The following is a 22,517-nucleotide window of genomic DNA, read 5'->3' as shown; positions in this document are numbered from 1 at the left end:
ACATGGCAAAACCCTGTCCCCACTAAAAATACAAAAATTAGCTGGGCGTAGTGGCGCATGCCTGCAATCCCAGCTTCTTGCGAGGCCAAGCCACAAGAATTGCTTGAACAACCCAGGAGGTGGAGGTTGCAATGAGCCGAGATCACACCACCTCACTCCAGACTGCGTGACAAAGACTGTCTTAAAAAAAAAAAAAAAAAAAGGTTATGTGAATTTCACCTCAATTTAAGAAAGGCTCTTGGCTTTTTTCTTTCAGCGTTTTGAGTATCTCATCCCTGCCTTCAGTGTATTTTTTTTTTTTTTTTCTGATGAGAAGTCAGAAAAAATATCTGAATCAGTTTTAAAAAAAATCTTAGTCTTCCTGAGGTTCTCTTGTATGTGATGAGTCCTTCTCCGGCTGCTTTGAAGTTTTGTCTTTCAACATTTTGAGTTTCATCATTTCAACTGTGTTTGGGGGAGGGTGTGGAGTTACTTAGATGTGTGCAGTTTTTGATCAGTGTACACATCTAAGAAACTCTACACACTCCAAGGAAGATAAACTCAAAGCTGGCAAGTTTTTGGCCATGATTTTTTTGAGTATTTTTTCTCCTGCGGTCCTGCTGCTGTGTGTGCTGCGGCATTTGGCGGTCCTGCATTTCTGAGGCTCTGTTCATCAATTTTTTTTTTCAGATTACATAATTTCTATTAATCTACAAGTTTGCTGATTCTTCTACCGCCTCAAATCTACAATAACTGAAATAAAAACTTCACTAGAGGGTCTCAACTCTATTGAAGTTTTGATTTCTCTTACTGTGCTTTTTAACGTCTATATCTCTATTTGGTTCCTTTTAAAAATACCTATTGGTATTATTTAATGAGACACTGTCATCATACTATCTTTTATTTATTTTTATTTTTGAGACAGGAGTTTCACTCTTGTTGCCCAGGCTGGAATGCAGGGGTGCGATCTCGGCTCACTGCAACCTCTGCCTCCCAGGTTCAAGAGATTCTCTTGCCTCAGCCTCCCCGGCTAATTTTTGTATTTTTAATAGAGACGGGGTTTCATCATGTTGGCCAGGCTGGTGTCGAACTCCTGACCTCAGGTGATCCACCCGCCTCGGCCTCCCAAAGTGCAGGGATTACAGGCGTGAGACACTGCGCCCGGCCCCATCTTTTATTTCTTTAAATATAGTTTCTTTTAGTGATGGGAACATATTGATAAGGGCTGGTTGAAGTTTGTCTGCTAAGATCAGCACCTGGGTGCCCTCAAAGCCAGTCTATTGCCTCTCTGCTCCTTGTGTATGTGACACTCTTTTGTTTCTTTGAATGTCTTACCTTGTTTTTGTTGAAAACTGGACATTTTAAATAATACATTACAACAGATTTCCTTCTTCCTCTAGGGCTTGTTTTTTTTTTTAAAGACAGGGTCTCATTTTGTCACCCAGGCTGGAGTGCAGTGGTATGATCATAGCTCACTGAAGCCGTGACCTCCCAGGTTCAAGCAATCCTCCTGCCTCAGGCCCCCAAGTAGCGGGGACTACAGGTGCACGCCACCACGCCTGGCTAATTATTTGTTTGTTTTTTTTTTTTGTAGCGACACGGTTTTGCCATGTCGCCCAGGCTGGTCTCAAACTCCTGGACTCAAGCGACTTGCCTGCCTAGGCCTCCCAAAGTGCTGAGATTACTGGGGTGAGCCGCCGCGCCTGTCCAGGGTTTGTTTTTGTTTGCTTGCTTGTTCAGTGTCTGTCTGTGGACTTGTCTGGGATCCAAAGTACAGGTGAAAAATTTGTTTTGGGGAACATGTGCCTATAAAGACTCCGCCATGCCTGTACTCTGCTTGCCCAACACTGACCATACCCACTGCCAATACCCAGAACAGGCTGTCTGCTGGGTACCAGCCCCCCTGTGCCCGTCTCACCCTAGCTGCAGCCTCCCTGTGCCCGCCTCACCCTAGCTGCAGCCTCCCTGTGCCCGCCTCACCCTAGCTGCAGCCTCCCTGTGCCCGCCTCACCCTAGCTGCAGCCTCCCTGTGCCCGCCTCACCCTAGCTGCAGCCTCCCTGTGCCCGCCTCACCCTAGCTGGAGTCAGTTTCTGGGCTGCAGTGGGAGATCTCCACCCGGGACACTGGCACTTCTCCGCTCGTCGTCACAAGCGTAGGCCTGTGGAGTGATGTTTTAGACACGATAGCGAGCATTTGTGCGCAGTCAGGCCTGCTTCAAGCACTCGGAGAAGATCCCCGGAGCAGCGCCCCCACCGGCTCTGGCAGCAGCAGAGAGGTGAAGAGAATGGTACCCAGAGTCTTGTTTTCAAACCCAACCAACACCAATCTTCCAAACTCTGCTGTGCTGGAACAGCTCCCAAAGAGGCCTATTTTTACCCATACTGAAAGTCAACATCAAACACAAATTGGAGGGCAAAGACTTTTTTTTTTTAATTGGAATTGGCTTTGACGAGTACTGACAAACGCTGCAGACACTAGTACAATTTGATCGTAAACAAAGTCCTTGCCAGCATAGTCCAGCAAATTCTGATAAAACACATACAAAAGTTAAAAGACAGCTCGATTTCATCTTCCGCCCAACACCTGCAACTGTTTCCAGATTTTCTGTGTAGTCTTCTTTGTGCTTTCAGTTCAGTAAAAATTAGAAAGGATAACAAACTTGTAAAGTCAGATACCTAATTGTACAAAATTGACCAGACCATGGAGAAGGGGGAAGCATCATTTTACAAAATATTATTAAGATCACCAGCATTAATTTAAATTATTTTCTTTTCTGGACTTCCAAGTCCACTTGGCAATTTTACTTAGGAAAATATCATGCGTAAATAGAAAACCGGTATTCTAAACACATTTTCTTTATGTGACATATTCTTGTGCGTCTATGTAATGAGAATTTTTAAAAAATTGTTTTCTTCCTGCTGTCAAAACTTAGGCATTAAAAATAAGGGACTGTAAACCTAGTTGACTTACCCATAAAAAGGAGTAAGTTCGGAGAATGAGAGAAGGACCAATAGAATCTAAGAAGCACCCTGTCACTCCCAGCCAGGACCTCTCAGGCGTGGTTTTGACAGGAGGTGCGTTTATAGGACATTCACTGGTTCCTCAGAATGGACAAATACAGAAATGCTAGGAAGAAACATTCCTGCAACAGTCTGCAGAACAAATGTGCCAGTTTTGCCTTAGATGTCCTAAGACATCTCAACAATGTTGGATTATATGGCCCGTTTGGCTATATGACCCATCTTTAAATCTGAAATAAAAATTGTTAGAAAAATATTCTAGGAAGAATGAAACTTAAAAAAAAAAAAAAAAAGAAAAGTTAAAACTATTTGCTCACCTTAATTGTTTCACTGTATCAGTTTTGGTTCTGAATGGGATGTGAGGATCCTATCCCGTGCAGCCATTAAACCATGCAGCCACCACAGGTATGCTGCACATAAGACTTCTCATTACAGTGACGATTAACAGCACAAGTTCATTAATTTTTTCATGGCTCATTACGACAAAACGATTACAGAGTAGGCGAAGAACAGAGTGCTTTCTCCTCACCAGGGCCTTCATCAGTGAGTCAACTGCTCTTGACGCCAGCAAGTCAGTCTGATGTTCGCAGGTGAAACCCCACCCTTGGCTCCATGAATGAATGAGACCGAGGTAAACCCAATGCAGCTCTGCAACTGCCCAGGGGCCGAAGCCACGTTGTCCAAAGCCATAGCTGGGACCTTGGAGAACCTGGGGCCCTCTGCTGGGAGGCAGCAGTGGAGAAGGGGACTGGCCGGGTTTTGCTGAAAAACCGAGGCTCCTGTATGGGGGGCATAACGGGAAGGAGGCGGCTTTCACTTCCAGGCCTGAGCAGAGCGTGGCTGGCTGGGAGAGCTGCACGCCAGCCCGAACCGTGTGCCCGTGCCCTCTCACCGTGCAGACGGTAGCTGCGGAAGCCACGGAGAAGGCGAGCAGCCTTGGCGGCTCTCCTCAGGAGCCGCTCACTTTGAATCTGCACCTTCTCCCGCTCTCAGGCCCAGGTCAGACACTTCCTCAAACAGATCAATGATCCAGCAATCGCTGCTCAAAAGAAGGCCTTATTTCTGTTTCTCCAACTAAAGCCTGAGTGCCTTCCGCCCGTGTTGGTAATGAACTTACAGGAGAACGGTCTAAACTGTAAGTGCACGCTTCCGCATTTGAGAGGAAAGGTCGCTGAGCCGGAGCGCAGGCTCCAGATGCGCAGGCAGCCTCTAGGGAAGATGGGGAGCTGCCATGGAGCCGGTCAGGCAGTGACTCGGCTGGAACGTGGACGGAGAGAGAGAGAAACGGGAGCGCAAGGGCTTGGAGGAATGAGTGTGCTCCACGCAAGGACCTCAGCAGAAGGCTCAGCACGGGGCGGGGTCCTGGGTAAGAGCCGGGGGCTGCGCTGGGCTCCCGAGAAGACACTTTGGGCTTGCCGTAGAGGTAGGAAAACAGGGAGGGAAACCGGGTAGGGGGAGGAGAAGAAAAAGCCCCCAGAACGCAGAGCCTCTTCTTTCCCCACCCCTACCTGTCCACACCCCCAGCTGAGCACATGTAGAAAAACTATGGTATTGCTGATTCTGTGACAAGAATCTTCCCCATCGGTAACCTGCCAAACACCCACAGAACATGGCAATGAAGCCCTACATGCTTTTAAAAGAAAACAGACTGTTAAGACTAACAGAAACCAACTTAGTACGGCGAATACGGTAATGAGTACCAAATTCCGCAGAACTGAGAGCTCAACAGAAGTGCAGTTCCACCTTTCATTGTGCCAACAGCACTGATTGATTTAAAGTTCAGATCAACGTGCTCTCCTCAGCTTCAGAGAGGGTCTCATTTCCTACACCAATGGGAATCACTGAGGTTACCCAAAAATGTAAAATCCTGGAGAGCTCAAACACAAACATGGTTTGTAGCAAAAGATTCAGCCAAGACGCCCGCAGCCACTACAGAGGGGCCAGGACGCAGCAGCCTGCGGGCACTCTCAGAACCTCCTGCACACAACTTATGGGAACTTATAAAATCATAAAAAAGGCCCCACATTCTTAAAGGTATAATTTATAGCGCATTCTGTACAAAAGCAGTCTTTTACAAGGGACTCTGCTGCTCCTCAGAAGAAATCCATAGCCCTGGGCCTTCTCCTTGGTGTGGTGGTCAGGGGCTTCTTGGCCACCAGGGGTGAGCTGGCAGGTGAGCTGGTGGGGGTCTTCAGCACCCCGTGGAGGGGCTTCTGTTCAGGGTCGAAGGCCACTCGAGAAGGGCCCGTGGGACTGACCAAGATACTCTTGTCTGTCTTCTTGAATTCTGTCCCAAATGAGAGCAAGGCCTCATATTAAGTGGGTCCGACAGCTGTCCCTTCAACAGCTTAGACAGCGTCCTGCCTGGGTGCCGACCCCGCCCACTTGCTAGGACGAAGCAGGGCCATCTCAAGGCCCTGCAGAGAGCAGGCCCAAGAGCCTTCTGAGGAAAGGAGGGCAGTGAGGCCACATCCCATGCCTCAACTCACCCTCCCAAGGGAGGGCCCAGGGCTGCCTGCACAGACCAAGGGGAGCTGCTGGTAGGGTGGCTCCTGGAAGGGTGAACATTGGGGGTGGGGGTGTTTTGGACAATGAGTGAACCAGGCATTTGTGTCTGGGACAAATCTGTGCTATGTGGAGCTGCAGGATTCGTACTGTTCATTTTCTCCAGTTGTAAAGGCTGGGTGAGCTCCTCAGGCTCTCAGAGAGTCTCTTCTCCCTAAACATACACACTCACGCATGTGTGCATGCACACGCACACACACATACTGGTGCGTGTACACACACTCACACATACACATACTCTCTATTACTTGCAGTTCCCAACAAGAGTCAGGTCCTAAATTCGTTGTAATACTTTTTTTTTTTTTTTGAGATGGAGTCTCACCCAGCCTGTCACCCAGGCTGGAGTGCAGTGAAACGATCTTGGCTCACTGCAACCTCCATCTCCTGGGTTCAAGCAATTCTCCTGCCTCAGCCTCTCGAGCAGCTGAGACTACAGGTGCTTGCCACTGCGCCCGGGTAATTTTTGTATTTTTAGTAGAGACGGGGTTTTACCATGTTGGCCAGGCTGGTCTCGAACTCCTGACCTCATGATCTGCCCACCTTGGCCTCCCAAAGTGTTGGGATTACAGGCGTGAGCCACCGCGCCTGGCCTATACTACTTTTTAAAATTTTGGTTTCCTTTGTAAAAGCAACTCGAATGGATGGCACCAATATGAAAAGTAGGAAGATAGGGGTTACCCTTCTCCGTCGCCTAAGAAGCAAGTGGTTCCGAAGTTTCGCAGAGAGACAGCTACAGCTGATGGACCACTATGATCTCAAATGGCCTCTCTGTGGGATGGCTTTCAGTATTTAGAAAGACACTTGGGAAAACGGCTTTTTGGATCACATCTCACCAGGTAGCCTCTCTTAACAGGTCCCAGGCAATTGGCTGCCCACTCACCACTGGCACCCCACTCACAGCCCTTTGAGGACGAGGGACAGACACATAGGTGCTTCCTTCTGACTCAGAAATGGGCAGTGAGGGGCCGAGCTCGGTGGCTCACGCTTGTAATCCCAGATCTTTGGGAGGCCGAGGCAGGCAGATCACCTGAGGTCAGGAGTTTGAGACCAGCCTGGCTGACATGGTGAAACTCCATCTTTACTAAAAATACAAAAATTAGCTGGACATGATGGCGTGCACCTGTGATCCCAGCTACCTGCTACCCGGCAGCCTGAGGCAGGAGAATCGCTTGAACCCGGGGGGGGGCGCGGAGGTTGCAGTGAGTCAAGATCTCGCCACTGCACTGCGGCCTGGGTGACAAGAGTGGCGAGACTCTGTCTCAAAAAAGAAAAAAAAAAAAAAAAAAAAGAGAAATGGGCAGTGAGGAGCTAGGACCCCCCCCCCCGCCTTCCCCGACTGCCTTGCAGAACCAGGCTGCAAACTGCGCCAGGAGCCGCAGCTGTGCTCCAGAGAAGCTTGCCGCCGGCAAAACCCCACTTACCGGCAGTCATGTTTCTGTTCAGCCCAAAGGTGACTTTCTTGGAGCTGGACGGTGTCTTGTTTAGCTGCAGAAGAGAAATAACAGGAACAAAAGGAGTGACGCAAGTGCAGTGGAGGTGCTTAGTCAGATTTTTCTGGAGAACCTGCCCTGGAGGGTACGCCGCCCACACTGCTGCTTACTGAGTGGCACATACAGAGAGGCCAAAGGGACTGCGGCCAAGACTGAAACCGACCCTCCTGTCGGGGCTTCACCAGGACCGCCCTCTGTCCTTCCCAGCATCCCACACACGCACCCCCACCCAGCCCAGGGTCAGTGGTGCCCACACTCTTGGCCCATCTGCGGTCACTGCCTCATCACCGCTGCAGGGTTCTATAATCCAGGGAAGAAAGGCAAACAGAGAGGATGCCTGAACTGTCCTAAAAACAGTTCACCACTGAGAACCCGTGAGGAAAAATGCCAAGACTCCCCTGCCTTTTGCTGGAGAGTTCTGAACTTCTAACTTGAAGACTCTATGACATCGATGAGACGATGCCTATGATGGAATCTCACTGCAATGGACAATGGACACACAGTTTCCAGCTTTTTGTGCACAAGGACTCCGAGCTATCTGCATATCCCAACAGTTCACCACAATCAACTATCTTCTTTCCTACTTACATTCCTGGAAGTGGATCCAGCCTCCATCAGGAAGCACTGCCTCAAGTTCCTGCTCTGACCCACATTTCTGTGTGGACCTCCTACTGCTGACTTGCACCACTTGTGTTTAACACTGTGACATTTCACGAGAGAAAACTGGTTTCTGCAAACCCTGAGCCGGAAGCCCTGGGAGGCAGAATGTGCGGATCAACCGCCTCAAAGTCCCCTTCCTGACTGTGATCCCTCAGGGTGGGTCCCAGACCACTCAGATCTTATGCTACCCTGGCCGCGGAACCTGTCCACTGTGGACAGGCTCAGAGGGCCACAGTGGGGCTCCAGGCCCGGCATGGGAAGCACCGTCAGCTCAAGCCCATCTGTGCCCTTGTGGTGAAATGTGCTGTGCCATTCTGGGGAGGGTGCGTACCTGGACGGCAGGGCCTGGAGGGTGAGTGGCAGTGCTGCTTTTGGCTCTTCTGAAGAACAGGGGCTTTGGTAAGAAGGGGGTGTCAAACTTCACAAAGTCGCTCTCTGCCCTCAGCTTCTGCTTCTTCAGGGAACTGCAAGTCCCACTGCTTCCCTATGTGAGCGAGGGGTGAGAAGTGGAGAGGAGGGGTCAGACGACAGAGCCTCCTGGGCTGCCCACACACACAGGAGGGGAAGGCAGAGCCCCAGGCGGATCCAGCCCACCCGACGGCCCGCGGTTTTCCGCACCGTGCTTGCAGACAGCCCTTCCATTCAGCAGAGCTCAGGCTTCACGCACAACACGACCGCTATCACGGCACCATGCCAAGAGGGGCGATGAAAACGCCTCGTCAGAGTAAGGACCCACTTTTATCTTCATCTTCAAAATGGGGATTTTGGCCTTTCAAAGCCGATCTGTTAATAAGATCGGCTCTCCCACTTGTAGCTGAATCGTCACTGCAGTGGCAGTCTGGTGTGAGGACAGTGATGCCCATGTGGGGCTGTGGGTCCCTCACAGGCAGGCCCAGGACACTCATTGCGTGTGCAGCAACTGACAGCCACCCAGAGAGAGACCGGGTCTTGTACTTGGCTCTCAGAGATGTGGGCAGCCCAGTGCCGCTGCCGACACATGGGTGGCTCCGGCAGGTTCAAGTGTGCCGCCTGGAGGGCAGGGAAGCCCGAGGAGCTTCTCCTGTGCGCCTTCCCTGTGCCATGACAGATGGCAGGGGAAAGCTTCCCTTGACCCTGGGACTTATTGAGCAACACCCCATCCTCTTTACAACAGGCTGCCAGGGGCCTGAGACAACAGCAAGAAAGGCAATGTCTCTGGCCCTCTTAGTGAGGGAGCAGCTCTGAGGGTACGAGGGGCAGGCTGCAGTCCAGGGAGGAGATGGCGGCACTGTGAGGTAGGAGAGACTCGAGGCTAGAAATGGGCCTCCTGCCGTCCAGCTCAGTGCACTGCTGCCCCTGGGTAAGACTTTCCTGACCATAAACTCACTCACTTGCAGATACTCTTAGCCCCAAACCAGCGCTTCACCAGGCCCACACATGTCCACTTAAACAAGAGATGTCATAATCTCCGCAAAGCGGTGTATGCAAAGCAAGAGCTGACCAAGGTGCGCAAACTCCGTGAAGGGCAGAGTTATTTTCTGCTTTACAGACCGCAGGTCTCTGTCTCTGCCACTCCCCTCTGCCGCTGCAGCATGAAAGTGGCCATGGACCTGCACATACAAGTGGATGTGGCTCTGTTGCAGTGACACTACGTTTGCCGGCCCTGGCCTGGAAGCCCAGTGCGCCCAGAGGTGGTGTGAAAAGCGGATCAGGGCCAGGCGCAGGGGCTGTCGCCTGTAATCCCGCACTTTGGGAGGCTGAGGCAGGTGGACTGCTTGAGCCCAGCCTGGGCAACAAGGCAAAACTCTGTCTCTACAAAAATAACAAAAATTAGCTGGGCATGGTGATGTGTATCTGTAATTCCAGCTACTTTGGAGGCAGGGGCAGAAGAATCGCTTGAACCTGGGAGGTGGAGGTTGCAGTGAGCCGAGATTGTGCCACTGCACTCCAGCCTGGGTGACACAGCCAGACCCAAGACCAGATCAACAGCTTGGTTCCTCATTTATATCTGGCTCTAGAGATCAAAGTGGAAGGAAAGTCTTTCCATTAAGAAGATAAGTGGTCCTGCTAGTGAAGTTTCTTGAGCGGGGGCGGTGGGGGGAAGCTAAGAAAAGAAAAGAATATAGAAAAGAAGGTGAGTGAAGCAAGAGAATTTTGGGCTTCCTCTTTTGCCTAAGGGGCCTGGACTGGCCATGCGCTGATGAAGAAAACCAGACCTGCCTTTGACGGACGCCCAGACTGGCCTGAACACGCCTGGGGCAGGAGTGCCTGGCCCAAGGGATAACCTTCCCAGCTTGGAGCGGGCCCTCCTGAACCCAAGCATGTGGCCTAAGGGAGTGAAGGTGGCCGATGAGGAGGACCGAAGTACTGGTCACCTGTGATTTCCTCCTTAGTGAAGGCTGTTATGAACACACCCTATTCTAACTGCTGCTGAGTCCAGAGGCCTTGCCGCCAGCCCCCACCCTTCCTCTCAGGAGGCAGTGGAGCCCCCTGGACGCGAGTGAGTGCCTCTGTGGCGAGCTGGCCTGTGGGTGTTCCCACCTTACCAGAGCCTGGGGTTGCCCAGCTTCGGACTCCAGCACCCCGTTGTGCTCTACCAAGTTTGACATCGCTCTCATTTTCTTCCTCTTTTTCAAACTTGCTGTTTTCTGGCTGGGCAGGCCACAGAGCTCCAGGCTGCCGGGCCCTGCCTTCTTCTTCTGCAGCCTCCTGCGCTGGGGCAGGGTGGTGTGGCTGTTCGCCCCCTCTGCGGGGCCTGTGGGAGGGCCTTCCTGCTGCAATGGAGGCCAGGCCGGTGTGGACAGGCCACTGCCATTGACGGGCACAACTCCAAGTTTCCGCTTCCTTTTTAGGAGTTGGGCTCCACCTGTCGGGGACCCTCTAGGTCCCTGAGGATGACTGCCACTCAGGCCACTCTGAGACATGTCCTCTGGGGGCAACACTGCTGATTCCAACATTTCCCTGTGGGCCCTCGGGCTCTTCTTCCGTGGCCGTTTCCTTTTATTGTGCATGGGGACGGCTGGAGGATGCTCGGAGCCACTCTCCTCCCCAGTGCTGGATGTGGCCTCTGCACCTGGCTCGGCCACACGTGCCTTCAGGGCTTTCGGCCCAGAGGCCTCGGGCTCCCTGCCCCGGTTCTGTTCCAGGGACGGGGCTGCACCCCCTGGGCCTGGATTTTCAGGCTGCAGGTGGTGCTTCTTCTTCTTCTTCCTTCTTCTCTTTTGAAGACTGCTTTCACTGTCCTCTTCCTCTACACAAAAGACTCTGCTTCCTAAAAAGACAGAAACCCATCAACAAGCACCCAGTGCCGGCTGGGCCAGAGTCCTGCTGGCGATTCTCAGGCAGTATGACTGGCGGATGCAATTTCCTGACATTCTACCACCAGGAAAGTTCCTGTCTCCCTTGAGGTACTTGGTGCGCCCACTACCTTTGTCGTCTGGTCCCACTTCCTCCATCCCCAACTGTGACTGGAAGCTTTCCTTCTGTCCGTTTATAAACACATATGGAACTGAAATAGTCCCATTTCCACTAATTTTAGGGCTCAAGGGTAAAAACCATAGACCTAGAGTGGTCATCAAACAGCCGCCCCCCAGTGCTCCCTGCAGCTCCTGCTTCCCTGCAGAGGTGCCGTGGAGAGCAGGCGGACGTGAGCGGGGTGAGGTGGGGACGCAGCTCCATCAAAAACAGCACAACACTTGGAAAACCGCCTTTACCTCCCAGCCATTAAAGACTGAAGCTTTGGGCTCTGCTAATGCTTTATGACGGCACGAGCTCAAGTCTCCGAGGCCTCCATGGTGCACGCCACTCCCCAAGGGCTGAGTCGTGCCCTTCTTTTTAGCTTTACAGCTTACCTTTCTCCTTTTCCAAGTTAGTTTTCTCTAAAAGTTTATTTCCTTTCTTCTTATGCTTTCCTTGACTGAGGATTTGGTCATCTTCATCAGCAGAAATGTCCTCCGCAAAACTGAGTTGAGATATACTGCTTCCTAGATGCCAGAGTGACACACTGTTAGCTTCCCCAGGTGCTCAAGACTCTGCCCCAGGGGCCTAAGAGCAGCACCCCTCCCAATTTCTGCCTCATCATCATTGTTCCTCACCGTTTCTCCCACCCAAACCTGAGCGCTGCTGACACAGGAATTACAGACTTAAAAAAGCTTTGTGGATTTCTCAACCAAGGCAAGGCAAGGGATCACAAGCCCTCGGTGACACCCTCCATGGCTGGACCCCGGATACTTGGCTAATGCGGTCTCTGCATTCCAACCAGCTTGCTGGTGCCTTTCCCAATTCCAAGTGTCCCTAGTGAATGAGGGGTATGGGGTAACTTCACTGACTTGTCCAAATGTAACGAAGCTTACAGCATCAGCCTTTCCCGGGGGGACCACTGACCATAACAGCAAATGAAAGGGATCCTGAGAAATTACATTTTTTACCTTCATAGAGTATCCAATTAAAACCTTCCTAGGCCATTGAAAATCCATCTAGTTAAAATAATAAAAACCAAATCAAAACATTGCAGTACCCACACATGAGAGCGGTCTGCCCTCTTGCTTTGGGGGTTAGGGAGAGCCCGGGATAGGAAGGTGGGCAGGCTGCAGGGAGCCCTAGGCTTGCATCACTTCCCACGCTGTACTGCGGTATGACTAGGTAAGGGCTGGTCTGTCTTTCTTAAAAGTTGGGGTCTTGTTGTGTCACCCAGGCTGGAGTGCAGTGGTGTGATTACAACTTACTGCATCCTGGACCTCCTGGGCTCAAGCGATCCTCCCCTCTTAGACTCCCAAGTGACTGGGACTACAGGATCACGCCACCATGCCTGGCTAATCTTTTCATTTTTAGTAGAGATGCGGCCTTGCTATTTTGCCTGGGCTAGGGACTATTATTTCTCATTAGAGGTTTTCAGTAAAGTTCTTTCAATCTTGTTTCTCAGCGTTTGGCATCAACACCCCCAGTGGGGTCCATATTCATGAAAAACATCATGAATGATGATTCTTGGCGCGCCTCACCTTCAGAAAGGTCTTGGAATCTAAAAATAAAAAAAAATAAAAAATAAAAAATAAATAACAAATGTTCATAAAGAAATCCCTTCTGTCTTCTGTAGACACATGTATTTAATTTTTAAAATACAAGCCATAGTTAAATAGTTGTTAATTCACGTTCTCCTCCAGGAGGGGAGGCTAGACAGGAAATTCTGTGAGGGAAGGGTGGTGCAATACAAAAGCCAAAAAGCTCAAGGCCAGTGCCACCCTCGGTTACCATCAATACCAGCAAGGACACGGCGGGCCAAAGATGCATCTTGGCACACCCAAATCAAACTAAGAAATTCAATTTTTGTTTCTGAAGGCAGAAATAGCTTAGATCTCTCTCATATTCAATTCTCCAGTGGACAAAGGCGAAGCCATGTTTTGCTTCACACAATTTTTGTGCATTAGAACAAACAAGACGCATCGAAGCGCAGTGTGGGGAGGTGCATGGGGGAGGAGACACTGGATGGCAGGGACCTCAGGCAAGCTAGGACCATCCTGTGCCCTAAGAACCAGCTGGGAAATGGGCAAAACTACAGGAGCTACTTTCTGGGGGCTTAACATGGAATACTTGAATGTATACAAAGTGCTCAGAGCAGTGCCCGGCTCTTAGAGTGTGATCAGACAGTTGTTGTCACCAATGACAGCAAGCCACACGAGGCCCTCCATGAATTCCAGGTCATCATGTCACTATGGTCAGAGTGACGTCAACACTGACAGCTGAATTAACTAACACTTTTGGCATAGCCATATGGGAGGGAGGGGAGAGGTAAAGAATTAACCCTATCTATCTCAGCAGCACACCAGCAGAAGACACCTAAATAGCAGATTCACATCAGTTTCTGGTTGGTTCATTTTAGACATGAATAGACTTCACATCATTCTAAAGCAGCTAAGAGATGAGTATGGCTGCACTGGAAGAATGGAACCTGAGGGGTGGGACTGCTGTTTCCATTGAGCTTTTCAGTTTACACGTGTCTATTACATTGCTATACACAAAAGCATTAAAGGACAAAAAAAGAAGAAAGAAAAAAGATGAGCATGCAGATGGCTTGTCCCACACCAGGAGATGAGAACTAAAGGAATGATGATGTCAGAACCCTCTCCCCAGTTACTGACTTCTTGATGAGTTTGGAGAGGCGCTTCCTGTTGAAGTGGGGCGTGTTCTTCCTGCTGGTCATTTCCAGGAGTCGATCAGCAACAGCCTTATAGTCAAACTAGGCAGGAAGAGAAACTAAACATAAGTCTGCAGCCAAACAACACTGCCTGACTTGGCCATTTACATCTGCTAGTAAGAGAAACCCTTACTGAAGCATTTGGCAACAGATAGGCTAAACAAGCTTGTGCTGGGACTTGGCAACCAGGAGCACAAGCACTACCTTTGAAAAATGCATGTTCAGGCCGGGCGCGGTGGCTCATGCCTGTAATCCCAGCACTTTGGGAGGCTGAGGCGGGTGGATCACAAGGTCAGGAGATCGAGACCATCCTGGCTAACACAGCGAAACCCCGTCTCTACTAAAAATACTAAATATTAGCCGGGCGTGATGGCGGGTGCCTGCAGTCCCAGCTACTCGGGAGGCTGACGCAGGAGAATGGCGTGAACTCAGGAGGCAGAGCTTGCAGTGAGCCGAGATTGAGCCACCGCACTCCAGCCTGGGCGACAGAGTGCGACTCTGTCTCAAAAAAAAAAGAAAAAAATTATTCTTGGGAAAAGCTGGGTAAGTAATTCTTAAAAAAAAAAAAATTGTGATAGAGTACCCACAACAAAATTTACCTGGGTGTGCTTTTTTTTTTTTTTTTTTTGAGCCAGAGTCTGTCACCCAGGCTGGAGTGCAGTGGCATGATCTCAGTTCACTGCAACCTCCACCTCCCGGGTTCAAATGATTTTCCTGCCTCAGCTGCCCGAGTAGCTGGGATTACAGGCGCGTGCCACTGTGTCGGGCTAATTTTTGTATTTTTAGTAGAGACGGGTTTCACTGTGTTGGCCAGGCTGGTCTCGAACTCTTGACCTCAGGTGATCTGCCCGCCTGGGCCTCCCAAAGTGCTGGGATTACAGGCGTGAGCCAATGCACCCGGCCGGAGGGTGTGCTTCTTTTTAAATTTAATCTAGATTTGCAATCTGTACTTGGCAAACTTTTTTTTATTTGAAAAGTGCCACTAGAGCTGGCTCTGTGGTAGAGAACAGAGCAGAGCTTAGCCATTCAAAATAAGTGCTACTATCTCTTTCAAAACTCCATCATATTTACATTTCCTTGTCTCCAATAAGGTTATTCTTCGGAAGGTGACATTTAGTGACTGAAGGGATTAAAAAGGAGTTTACACTTCAGGCCTTAGAGCTTAACTAGCTGTGACCCTAATTCTCCAGTCAGGCTACTCCGCAGCAGATCTATAGTCTATAAAAAGCAACAACTGCCACCCACCTGGAGAAGGGGCCCTGTGTCCTCAAAGGTTCCGCAGTCATCTCTTCCTCTTTCATCACTGAGTCCATCTTTTCTGGAATGATTTTTGCCCAGTGCTGTCAAAATATACCCAAAGACCAAATTCTTGACATATCAAATACACAGAAGTGACTACTTCCACAGGAGCCACTGTCTAATTAGGTGTCTCTTAGCAAAAAAAGAAGGTTGGGCATGGTGGCTCACGCCTGTAATTCTACCACTTTGGGAGGCTGAGGTGGGTGGATCACTTGAGGCCAGGAATTCTAGATCAGCCTGGGCAACATGGCGAAACCCTATCTCCACTAAAAATACAAAAATTAGCTGGGCGTGGTTGCGGGTGCCTGTAATCCCAGCTACTTGGGAGGCTGAGGCATGAGAATCGCTTGAACCCAGGAGGCAGAGGTTGCAGTAAGCCGAGATCATGCCACTGCACTCCAGCCCGGGCGACAACGAGACTCCGTCTCAAAAAAAGAAAAAGTGAAAGAAAATTTATTTAAGGAGAAAAACTCTGCAAAGCCATTTATAATTTCCCAGGACATTTTGATTGTTCAGGCTATGGGAATGAAGATAAGTCTGGAAAAAGCACATGTTTTGCCTTTTGTACCCATAAAACCCCAATTCCCTGCTGCCTTCGATGATTCCCTCCCCCACACATGGTCCCGTTAGGACGAAGGCTGTGGTGAATGGGAAGCTCCTGTCCAGGGACGTAGGCAAGCGGATGGGACACTGCATCGCCCTGGACCACCAGGGGTAGGAGCATGGACGCAGGAATCCGGCCCTAGTCTCAGGTCAGTTTAGGACCTTGGTGAGAACCTGTCACAGCAGTACAGTCACTTTTCACGAGCATGCTTCAGGAAGCACAAGTCAATATTAATGCAACTTTTAGCACTTAAAAAATTCAGAGTGTTACAGCCTATGAAGAAGCAGATTAAACAGACTCAGGAGAACTCAAAATTATCTTAAACGTGTACCGTTTCTGGAACCCTCTAAGCTTATTAGTGGTGCGACATCAGGGCAAGGCCTGGGGAGGATGGGGCAGGCGCAGCACACATTTCATGAACGCAACTGGGAGGGAATGTCCGGAACTGCACTTGGAAGAGAGTCTGTGTCCAGGTTAGGCTGACAGCAATGTGGGGAGCGGAGGGACCCAGAGACTACGCCCATGACCACATAAAATTTGCTCCAGGTCCTTAGTCAACTCTGTTATCTACACCAAATTTAAAATCAGACTATTTCTTTTTTTTGTTTTGTTTTAGAGATGGGGGGTCTCATTATGTTGCCCAAGCTGGTCTCAAACTCCTGGGCTCAAGTGATCTTCCCATCTTGGCCTTCCAAAGTACTAGGATTATAGGCATGAGTCTCCACACCTAGACTAGACTATTTCTTTTATTCTTTCTTTTTTGAGACAGGGTCGCTGGTAGCTCTGTTGCCCAGGACGCAGTGCAGTGACACGATCATGATTCACGGCAGCCTCACCCTCCCAGGTTCAACTGATTCTCCCAGCTCAGCCTCCTGAGTAGCTGAGACCACAGGCATGTGCCACCACGCTTGGCTAATTTTAAAATTTTTGTAAAGTCAAGGTCTTCTTATGTTGCCCAAGCTGGTCTCCAACTCCTAGGCTCAAGCGATCCTCCCACCTCAGGCTCCCAAAGTGATGGGATTACAGGTGTGAGCCACCATGCCTGGCCAGAGTATTTTTTCTTTCTTTTAAAGATTCTTGGCCGGGCACGGTGGCTCACGCCTGTCTGTAATTCCAAGACTTTGGGAGGCCCAGGCGGGCGGATCAACTGAGGTCGGGAGTTCGAGACCAGCCTGACCAAAAGATAGATACAAATTTTGCTAAGCATGGTGGCGCATGCCTGTAATCCCAGCTACTTGGGAGGCTGAGGCAGGAGAATTGCTTGAACCCGGGAGGCGGAGGTTGCAGTGAGCTGAGATTGCGCCACTGCACTCCAGCCTGGGCGACAAGAGTGAAACTCCATCTCAAAAAAAAAAAAAAAAAAATTACTTCCCGTCCACCAGGTCTAAAAATTAAAAAGAAAAAAAAAGGTTCTTGATTCTATCTATCTATCTATCTATCTATCTATCTATTTATTTATTTTTTGAGACAGGGTTTTGCTTGGTTGCCCAGGCTGGAGTGCAGTGGCATGATCTCGGCTCACTTCAGCCTCCACCTCCTGGGTTCAAGTGATTCTCCCACCTCAGCCTCCCAAGTAGCTGGGACTACAGGCGCACGCCACCATACCTGGCTAATTTCTGTACTTTTTGGTAGAGACTTGGTTTCACCATGTTGGCCAGGCTGGTCTCGAACTCCTGACCTCAAGTTATCCGACTGCCTGGGCTTCCCAGAGTGCTGGGATTACAGGCATGAGCCACTGCAACCGGCTTGATTTTTTCTGATTAAATATAATATATAATCACTGTAGAAAATAGAGAAGTACAAAGGAAACAGAAATCACCCATAATTCTGCCACCTACAGCTAACTATACTAACATTTTGGGCTAGGTGTGGTGGCTCATGCCTTTAATCCCAGCACTTTGGGAGGCTGAGGTGGGTGGAATGCTTAAGCCTAACAGTTTAAGATCAGCCTGGGCAATATAGTGAGACCCCTGTCTCTACAAAAAATAAAGAGGTGTGTGCTTGTGGTCCCAGCTACTTGGGAGGCTGAAGTGCGAGGATCACTTGAGCCCAAGAGGTTGAGGCCGCAATAAACCATGACTGCTCCACTGCACTGCAGACTGGGCAACAGAGCAAGACACTGTCTCTCTCTCTCTCTCTTTTTTTTTTGAGATGGCGTCTCCCTCTGTCGCCCAGGCTGGAGTGCAGTGGCTCGATCTCTGCTCACTGCAACCTCCGCCTCCCAGGTTCAAGTGATTCTCCTGCCTCAGCCTCCTGAGTAGCTGGGGTTACAGGCATGTGCCACCATGCCTGGCTATTTTTTTTTTTTTGTATTTTTAGTAGAGACAGGGTTTGAGCATGTTGGTCAGGCTGGTCTCGAACTCCTGACCTTGTAATCCGCCTGTCTCCGCCTCCCAAAGTGCTGGGATTACAGGCCTGAGCCACTGCGCCCGGCCGACCCTGTCTCTAAATAAATAAATAAAACATTTTGGTTTATCCTTCCAGATTTTTTAAAAGCACGAACAATCCTAGCCAGAGCAATCACACAAAAGAAATAAACGGCATCCAAATTGGTAAAGAAGAAGTCAAAGTCAGTGTTTGCCGATGATACAATCATATACCTAGAAAACCCTAAAGACTCATCCAAAAAGCTCCTAGAATGGTAAATGAATTCAGCAAAGTTTCAGGATACAAAACCAATTTACACGAATCAGTATGACGGCTATACACCAACAACGACCAAGCTGAGAATCATATCAAGAACTCACTCCCTTCTACAACAGCTGCAAAAAAACCCCTACCAAAACAACGACAACAAAAAACAAAACAAACAACAAAACCTCAAAAACCTTAGGAATATACCTAACCAAGGATGTGAAAGATCTCTACAAGGAAAACTACAAAACACTGCTGAAAGAAGTCACTGATGACACAAACAAATGGAAATACAGAAGCACATCCCATGCTCACGGATGGGTAGAATCAATATTGTGAAAACGACCATACTGGCAAAAGCAATCTACAGATTCAACACAATTCCCATAAAAATACCATCATCATTCTTCACAGAACTAGAAAAAAACAATCCTAAAATTCATATGGAATCAAAAAAGAGCCTGCATAGCCAAAGCAAGACTAAGGAAAAAGAATAAATCTAGAGGCTGGGAGTAGTGGCTCATGCCTGTAATCCCAGCACTTTGGGAGGCTGAAGCTGGTGGATCACTTGAGGTCAGGAGTTCGAGATCAGCCTGGCCAACATGGTGAAACCCCATCTCTACTAAAAATACAAAGACATATTAGCCGGGCGTGGTGGCGCCCGCCATTCCAGCTACTACGGAGGTTGAGGCATGAGAATCGCTTGAACATGGGAGGCAGAGGTTGCAGTGAGCTGAGATCGCACCATTGCACTCCAGCCTGGGCGACAGAGCAAGACTCTGTCTCTCCCCCCTCCCCCCCGCCAAAAAAACCCCAAAACACCAAAACACCAAAAAACAAAAAACAAAAAAACCCTCAAAAACCCGGAGACATCAGAACACCCGATTTCAAACTATACTATAAAGCCATAGTCACCATAATGGCATGGTACTGGTACTGGTATAAAAATAGGCATGTAGACCAAGGGAACAGGAGAACCCAGAAAGAAACCCAAATACTTACACTCAACTGATCCTCAACCAAGCAAACAAAAACGAAGTGGGGAAAGGACACCCTATTCAAAAATGGTGCTGGGATAATTGTCAAGAAGAATGAAACTGGATCCTCATCTCTCACCTTATAGAAAAACCAACTCAAGATGGATTAAAACCTTAAATATAAGACCTGAAACCATACAAATTGTAGAAGACAGCATTAGAAAAACTCTTCCAGATGTTGGCTTAGGTAAAGAGTTCATGACCAAGAACCTAAAAGCGAATGCAATGAAAACAGAAACAGATGTGACTTAATTAAACTAAAAAGCTTCTGCACAGCAAAAGAAATAATCAGCAGAATAAACAAACAAAATGGGAGAAAAGATTTGCCAATTATGCAGCCAACAAAGGACTAATATCCAGAATCTACAAGGAACTCAAACAAATCAGCAAGAAAAAAACAATCCCATCAAAAAGTGGGCTAAGGAAACGAACAGACAGTTCTCAAAAGAAGATATACAAATGGTCAACAAACACACGGAAATGCAAATGAAAACCATAATCAGATACCACCTCACTCCAGCAAGAATGGCCATAATTTAAAAAATCAAAGAATAATAGATGTTGGCGGCCGAGCGCGGTGGCTCATGCCTGTAATCCCTGCACTTTGGGAGGCCGAGGTGGGTGATCACCTGAGGTTAGGAGGTTGAGACCACCCTGGCCAACATGATCAAACCCCATCTCTACTAAAATGCAAAAAATTAGCTGGGCTTGGTGGCGGGTGTCTGTAATCCCAGTTACTCAGGAGGCTGAGGCAAGAGAATCGCTTGAACCTGCGAGGTGGAGGCTGCAGTGAACTGAGATGGCACCATTGCACTCCAGCCTGGGCGACAAGAAGCAAAACTCCATCTCAAAAAAAAAAAGATGTTGGCACAGATGTGGTGAACAGGGAAGACTTCTACACTGCTGGTGGGAATGTCAACTAGTACAACCACTACGGAAAACAGTGTGGAGATTCCTTAAAGAACTAAAAGTAGATCCACCATTTGATCCAGCAATTCCACGGCAGGGTATCTACCCAGAGGAAAAGAAGCCACTATATGAAAAAAGACACTTGCATACGCATGTTTATAGCAGCACAATCCACAGCTGCAAAAAACATGGAACCGGCCTGAATGCCCATTGACCAATGAGTGGACAAAGAAAACGTGGTATATATACCGTGAATACTACTCAGCCATAAAAAGGAATGAAATAATGGTATCCACAGCAACCTGGCTAGAGTTGGAGACCATTATTCTAAGTGAAGTAACTCAGGAATGGAAAACCAAATATTTTATGTTCTCACTTAAAATAAAAGCACAAATAAACGTTTAAAAACAAATCAGATGCACAACTATTATACAGCCATAATAATTAAAGAAAACCCAAACAATAAATCAGACTCCTTCTACGTAGAGTTTGTGCCCTGCTTTAAAAAAAAAAATATATGTCTGTCACATTTCCTTTGGTCCTTAGTTTTTAGGAGCTTTGCTTTTAAATGGGTATATAACACTTCAAAAGCATGGGTAAGCTGTGATCTAACCATTTCCCTCATTTTGTGCATTCGGATGCCATAAAGCACTGTGGTGAGCGTTTGGACGGGCCTGCAACTTCAAATGCACATTCTACATTAAGTCCAGACATAAAACAGTAGTAAGAATGATGTCAGTACACAGTAGGCATTTAAACATCCCAAGAAAAAGAAAAACATTCCCTGAAGGAAGCCATGAGTTGAGAAAGGACAGACACAGAAACAAGCGTACGTCCCTCGAGTAACCTGTAGAAACGAGGCCATGCTAAGGTGTTAGCGTGTCAAACAAAAAACAACAAAGCAAACAAAAAGCACTAGCAGTGACAATGGTAAAATCCTCGAGGAGAGTCCTGAGATGCTGGGAGGTACAGAAATGTGTGTATGCCACATGGGACAGATCTCAGGTCTCCCCAGAGCCCCGCTAGGCACCCCCCAGGCACAATGAACCCACCTCTGCTGCCTTTCTTGGGAGGGGCTGAGGCAGAGCCATCAACTCTAGGTTGCATTCAGTAAGATGCCAACAAATGTATTAAAAACTGTTTGTCTGAGGAGGATTTTAGCAGAAAGAAAGCTACACTGACCAAGAACATCCTCCTACCTGTCTTCTTTTTACTGACAGCTCTTCTCAAGGATACCTCATTTTCAGGTATCTCCTCAGCAGAGAGGTCACCATCACCCACTTTTGTCTTCTGTTCCTCCATCGTCTCTTCAGGCACAAAAGGAGACTGATCTACGATAGCTTCGAAGACACCCCGAGCTATGGTCTGCACCAGGGTGTGGCTGAGGGTAGAAGCACAGCAGAGAGCATGTGATGAGAACAAACGGCCTGGCCTTCTGGCTTCAGGGGCGCAGAGGGAAGCCCTGCACACGTTGCTGTGGTCTGGAGTGGCCCCCATGGGCCAGCAAGCATCTGAGAGGAACTGCCTAAGTGCCACCTGACAGGCATGGGATGCCCAGCGGTCAGATCTTTGGGTGTGGGAGGGCATTCCTGGAATGAGTGAGGCAAATACTGAAGCTAGAAGAGCCAAATCACTGCTCAAAGCTTCGGCTGTCTTCTCCAGCCGCTCTCTGCTGTGAAGCAGTGTCCTGGGTACCCCGCGCCAGGCTGCACGACCGCAAGCAACTCCCCATGAGCAAGTGCCACGGAGCAGGAGGAACGAACAGGGGAATCACTTACTCCTTCGTCTTCGCAGCGATTTTGCAGAATGGATCGATAAACTTGAGATTCTGATCTGCTAAAAGCTGTAATTTAGAAAAAGGGAAAAACTGAGAAAGAGCCTTTCCCTTCTTGACGTGTCCTTGAAAAAGGGACCATTCCCATCTTTTACAAAGGTGGAGTTAGACCAAGCAATGCCTGTCTCACACAGCCCCAAAGCGCCCCTGTGGAATGCCACAGAAGCCTGGAGCCAGGCTGAAGATTGAGGCCGCCCTCCAGCTACTTGGTATCTTAGTGCAGTGGCTGGAGGAAGCCACCCAGCCTGACCTGCACTATCCTATATGCCTAACATATACCACACGGGTGTCCAATCTTGTGACTTCCCCGAGCCAT

At 48.9% G+C, this 22,517-nt stretch overlaps 1 protein-coding gene across 2 annotated transcripts in view; it reads right to left on the bottom strand.

The window, feature by feature from the left end:
* Positions 1-2,385: 2,385 nt before the first annotated feature.
* RRP1B (ribosomal RNA processing 1B) overlaps positions 2,386-22,517 on the bottom strand; it is a 36,531-nt gene continuing 16,399 nt past the window's right edge. Inside the window, exons 7-16 of one of the 2 annotated variants that reach the window (XM_004062881.4) lie at positions 22,146-22,210; positions 21,567-21,748; positions 15,130-15,224; positions 13,829-13,926; positions 12,692-12,711; positions 11,546-11,677; positions 10,241-10,965; positions 8,047-8,199; positions 6,987-7,050; positions 2,386-5,287 (exon numbers count right to left, since the gene is read on the bottom strand). In XM_004062881.4, coding sequence (XP_004062929.1) covers positions 5,094-5,287; positions 6,987-7,050; positions 8,047-8,199; positions 10,241-10,965; positions 11,546-11,677; positions 12,692-12,711; positions 13,829-13,926; positions 15,130-15,224; positions 21,567-21,748; positions 22,146-22,210 — 1,728 coding nt within the window. In that variant the 3' untranslated portion in view covers positions 2,386-5,093. Of the gene's footprint in view, positions 5,288-6,986; positions 7,051-8,046; positions 8,200-8,394; positions 9,799-10,240; positions 10,966-11,545; positions 11,678-12,691; positions 12,712-13,828; positions 13,927-15,129; positions 15,225-21,566; positions 21,749-22,145; positions 22,211-22,517 lie in introns of those variants that run through there. The other variant, XM_063702622.1, reaches the window with a different exon arrangement.

The sequence above is a fragment of the Gorilla gorilla genome, chromosome 22, assembly GCF_029281585.2.
Source record: "Gorilla gorilla gorilla isolate KB3781 chromosome 22, NHGRI_mGorGor1-v2.1_pri, whole genome shotgun sequence".
Lineage (NCBI taxonomy): Eukaryota > Metazoa > Chordata > Mammalia > Primates > Hominidae > Gorilla > Gorilla gorilla.
This window is presented reverse-complemented; position numbering and strand designations above follow the sequence as displayed.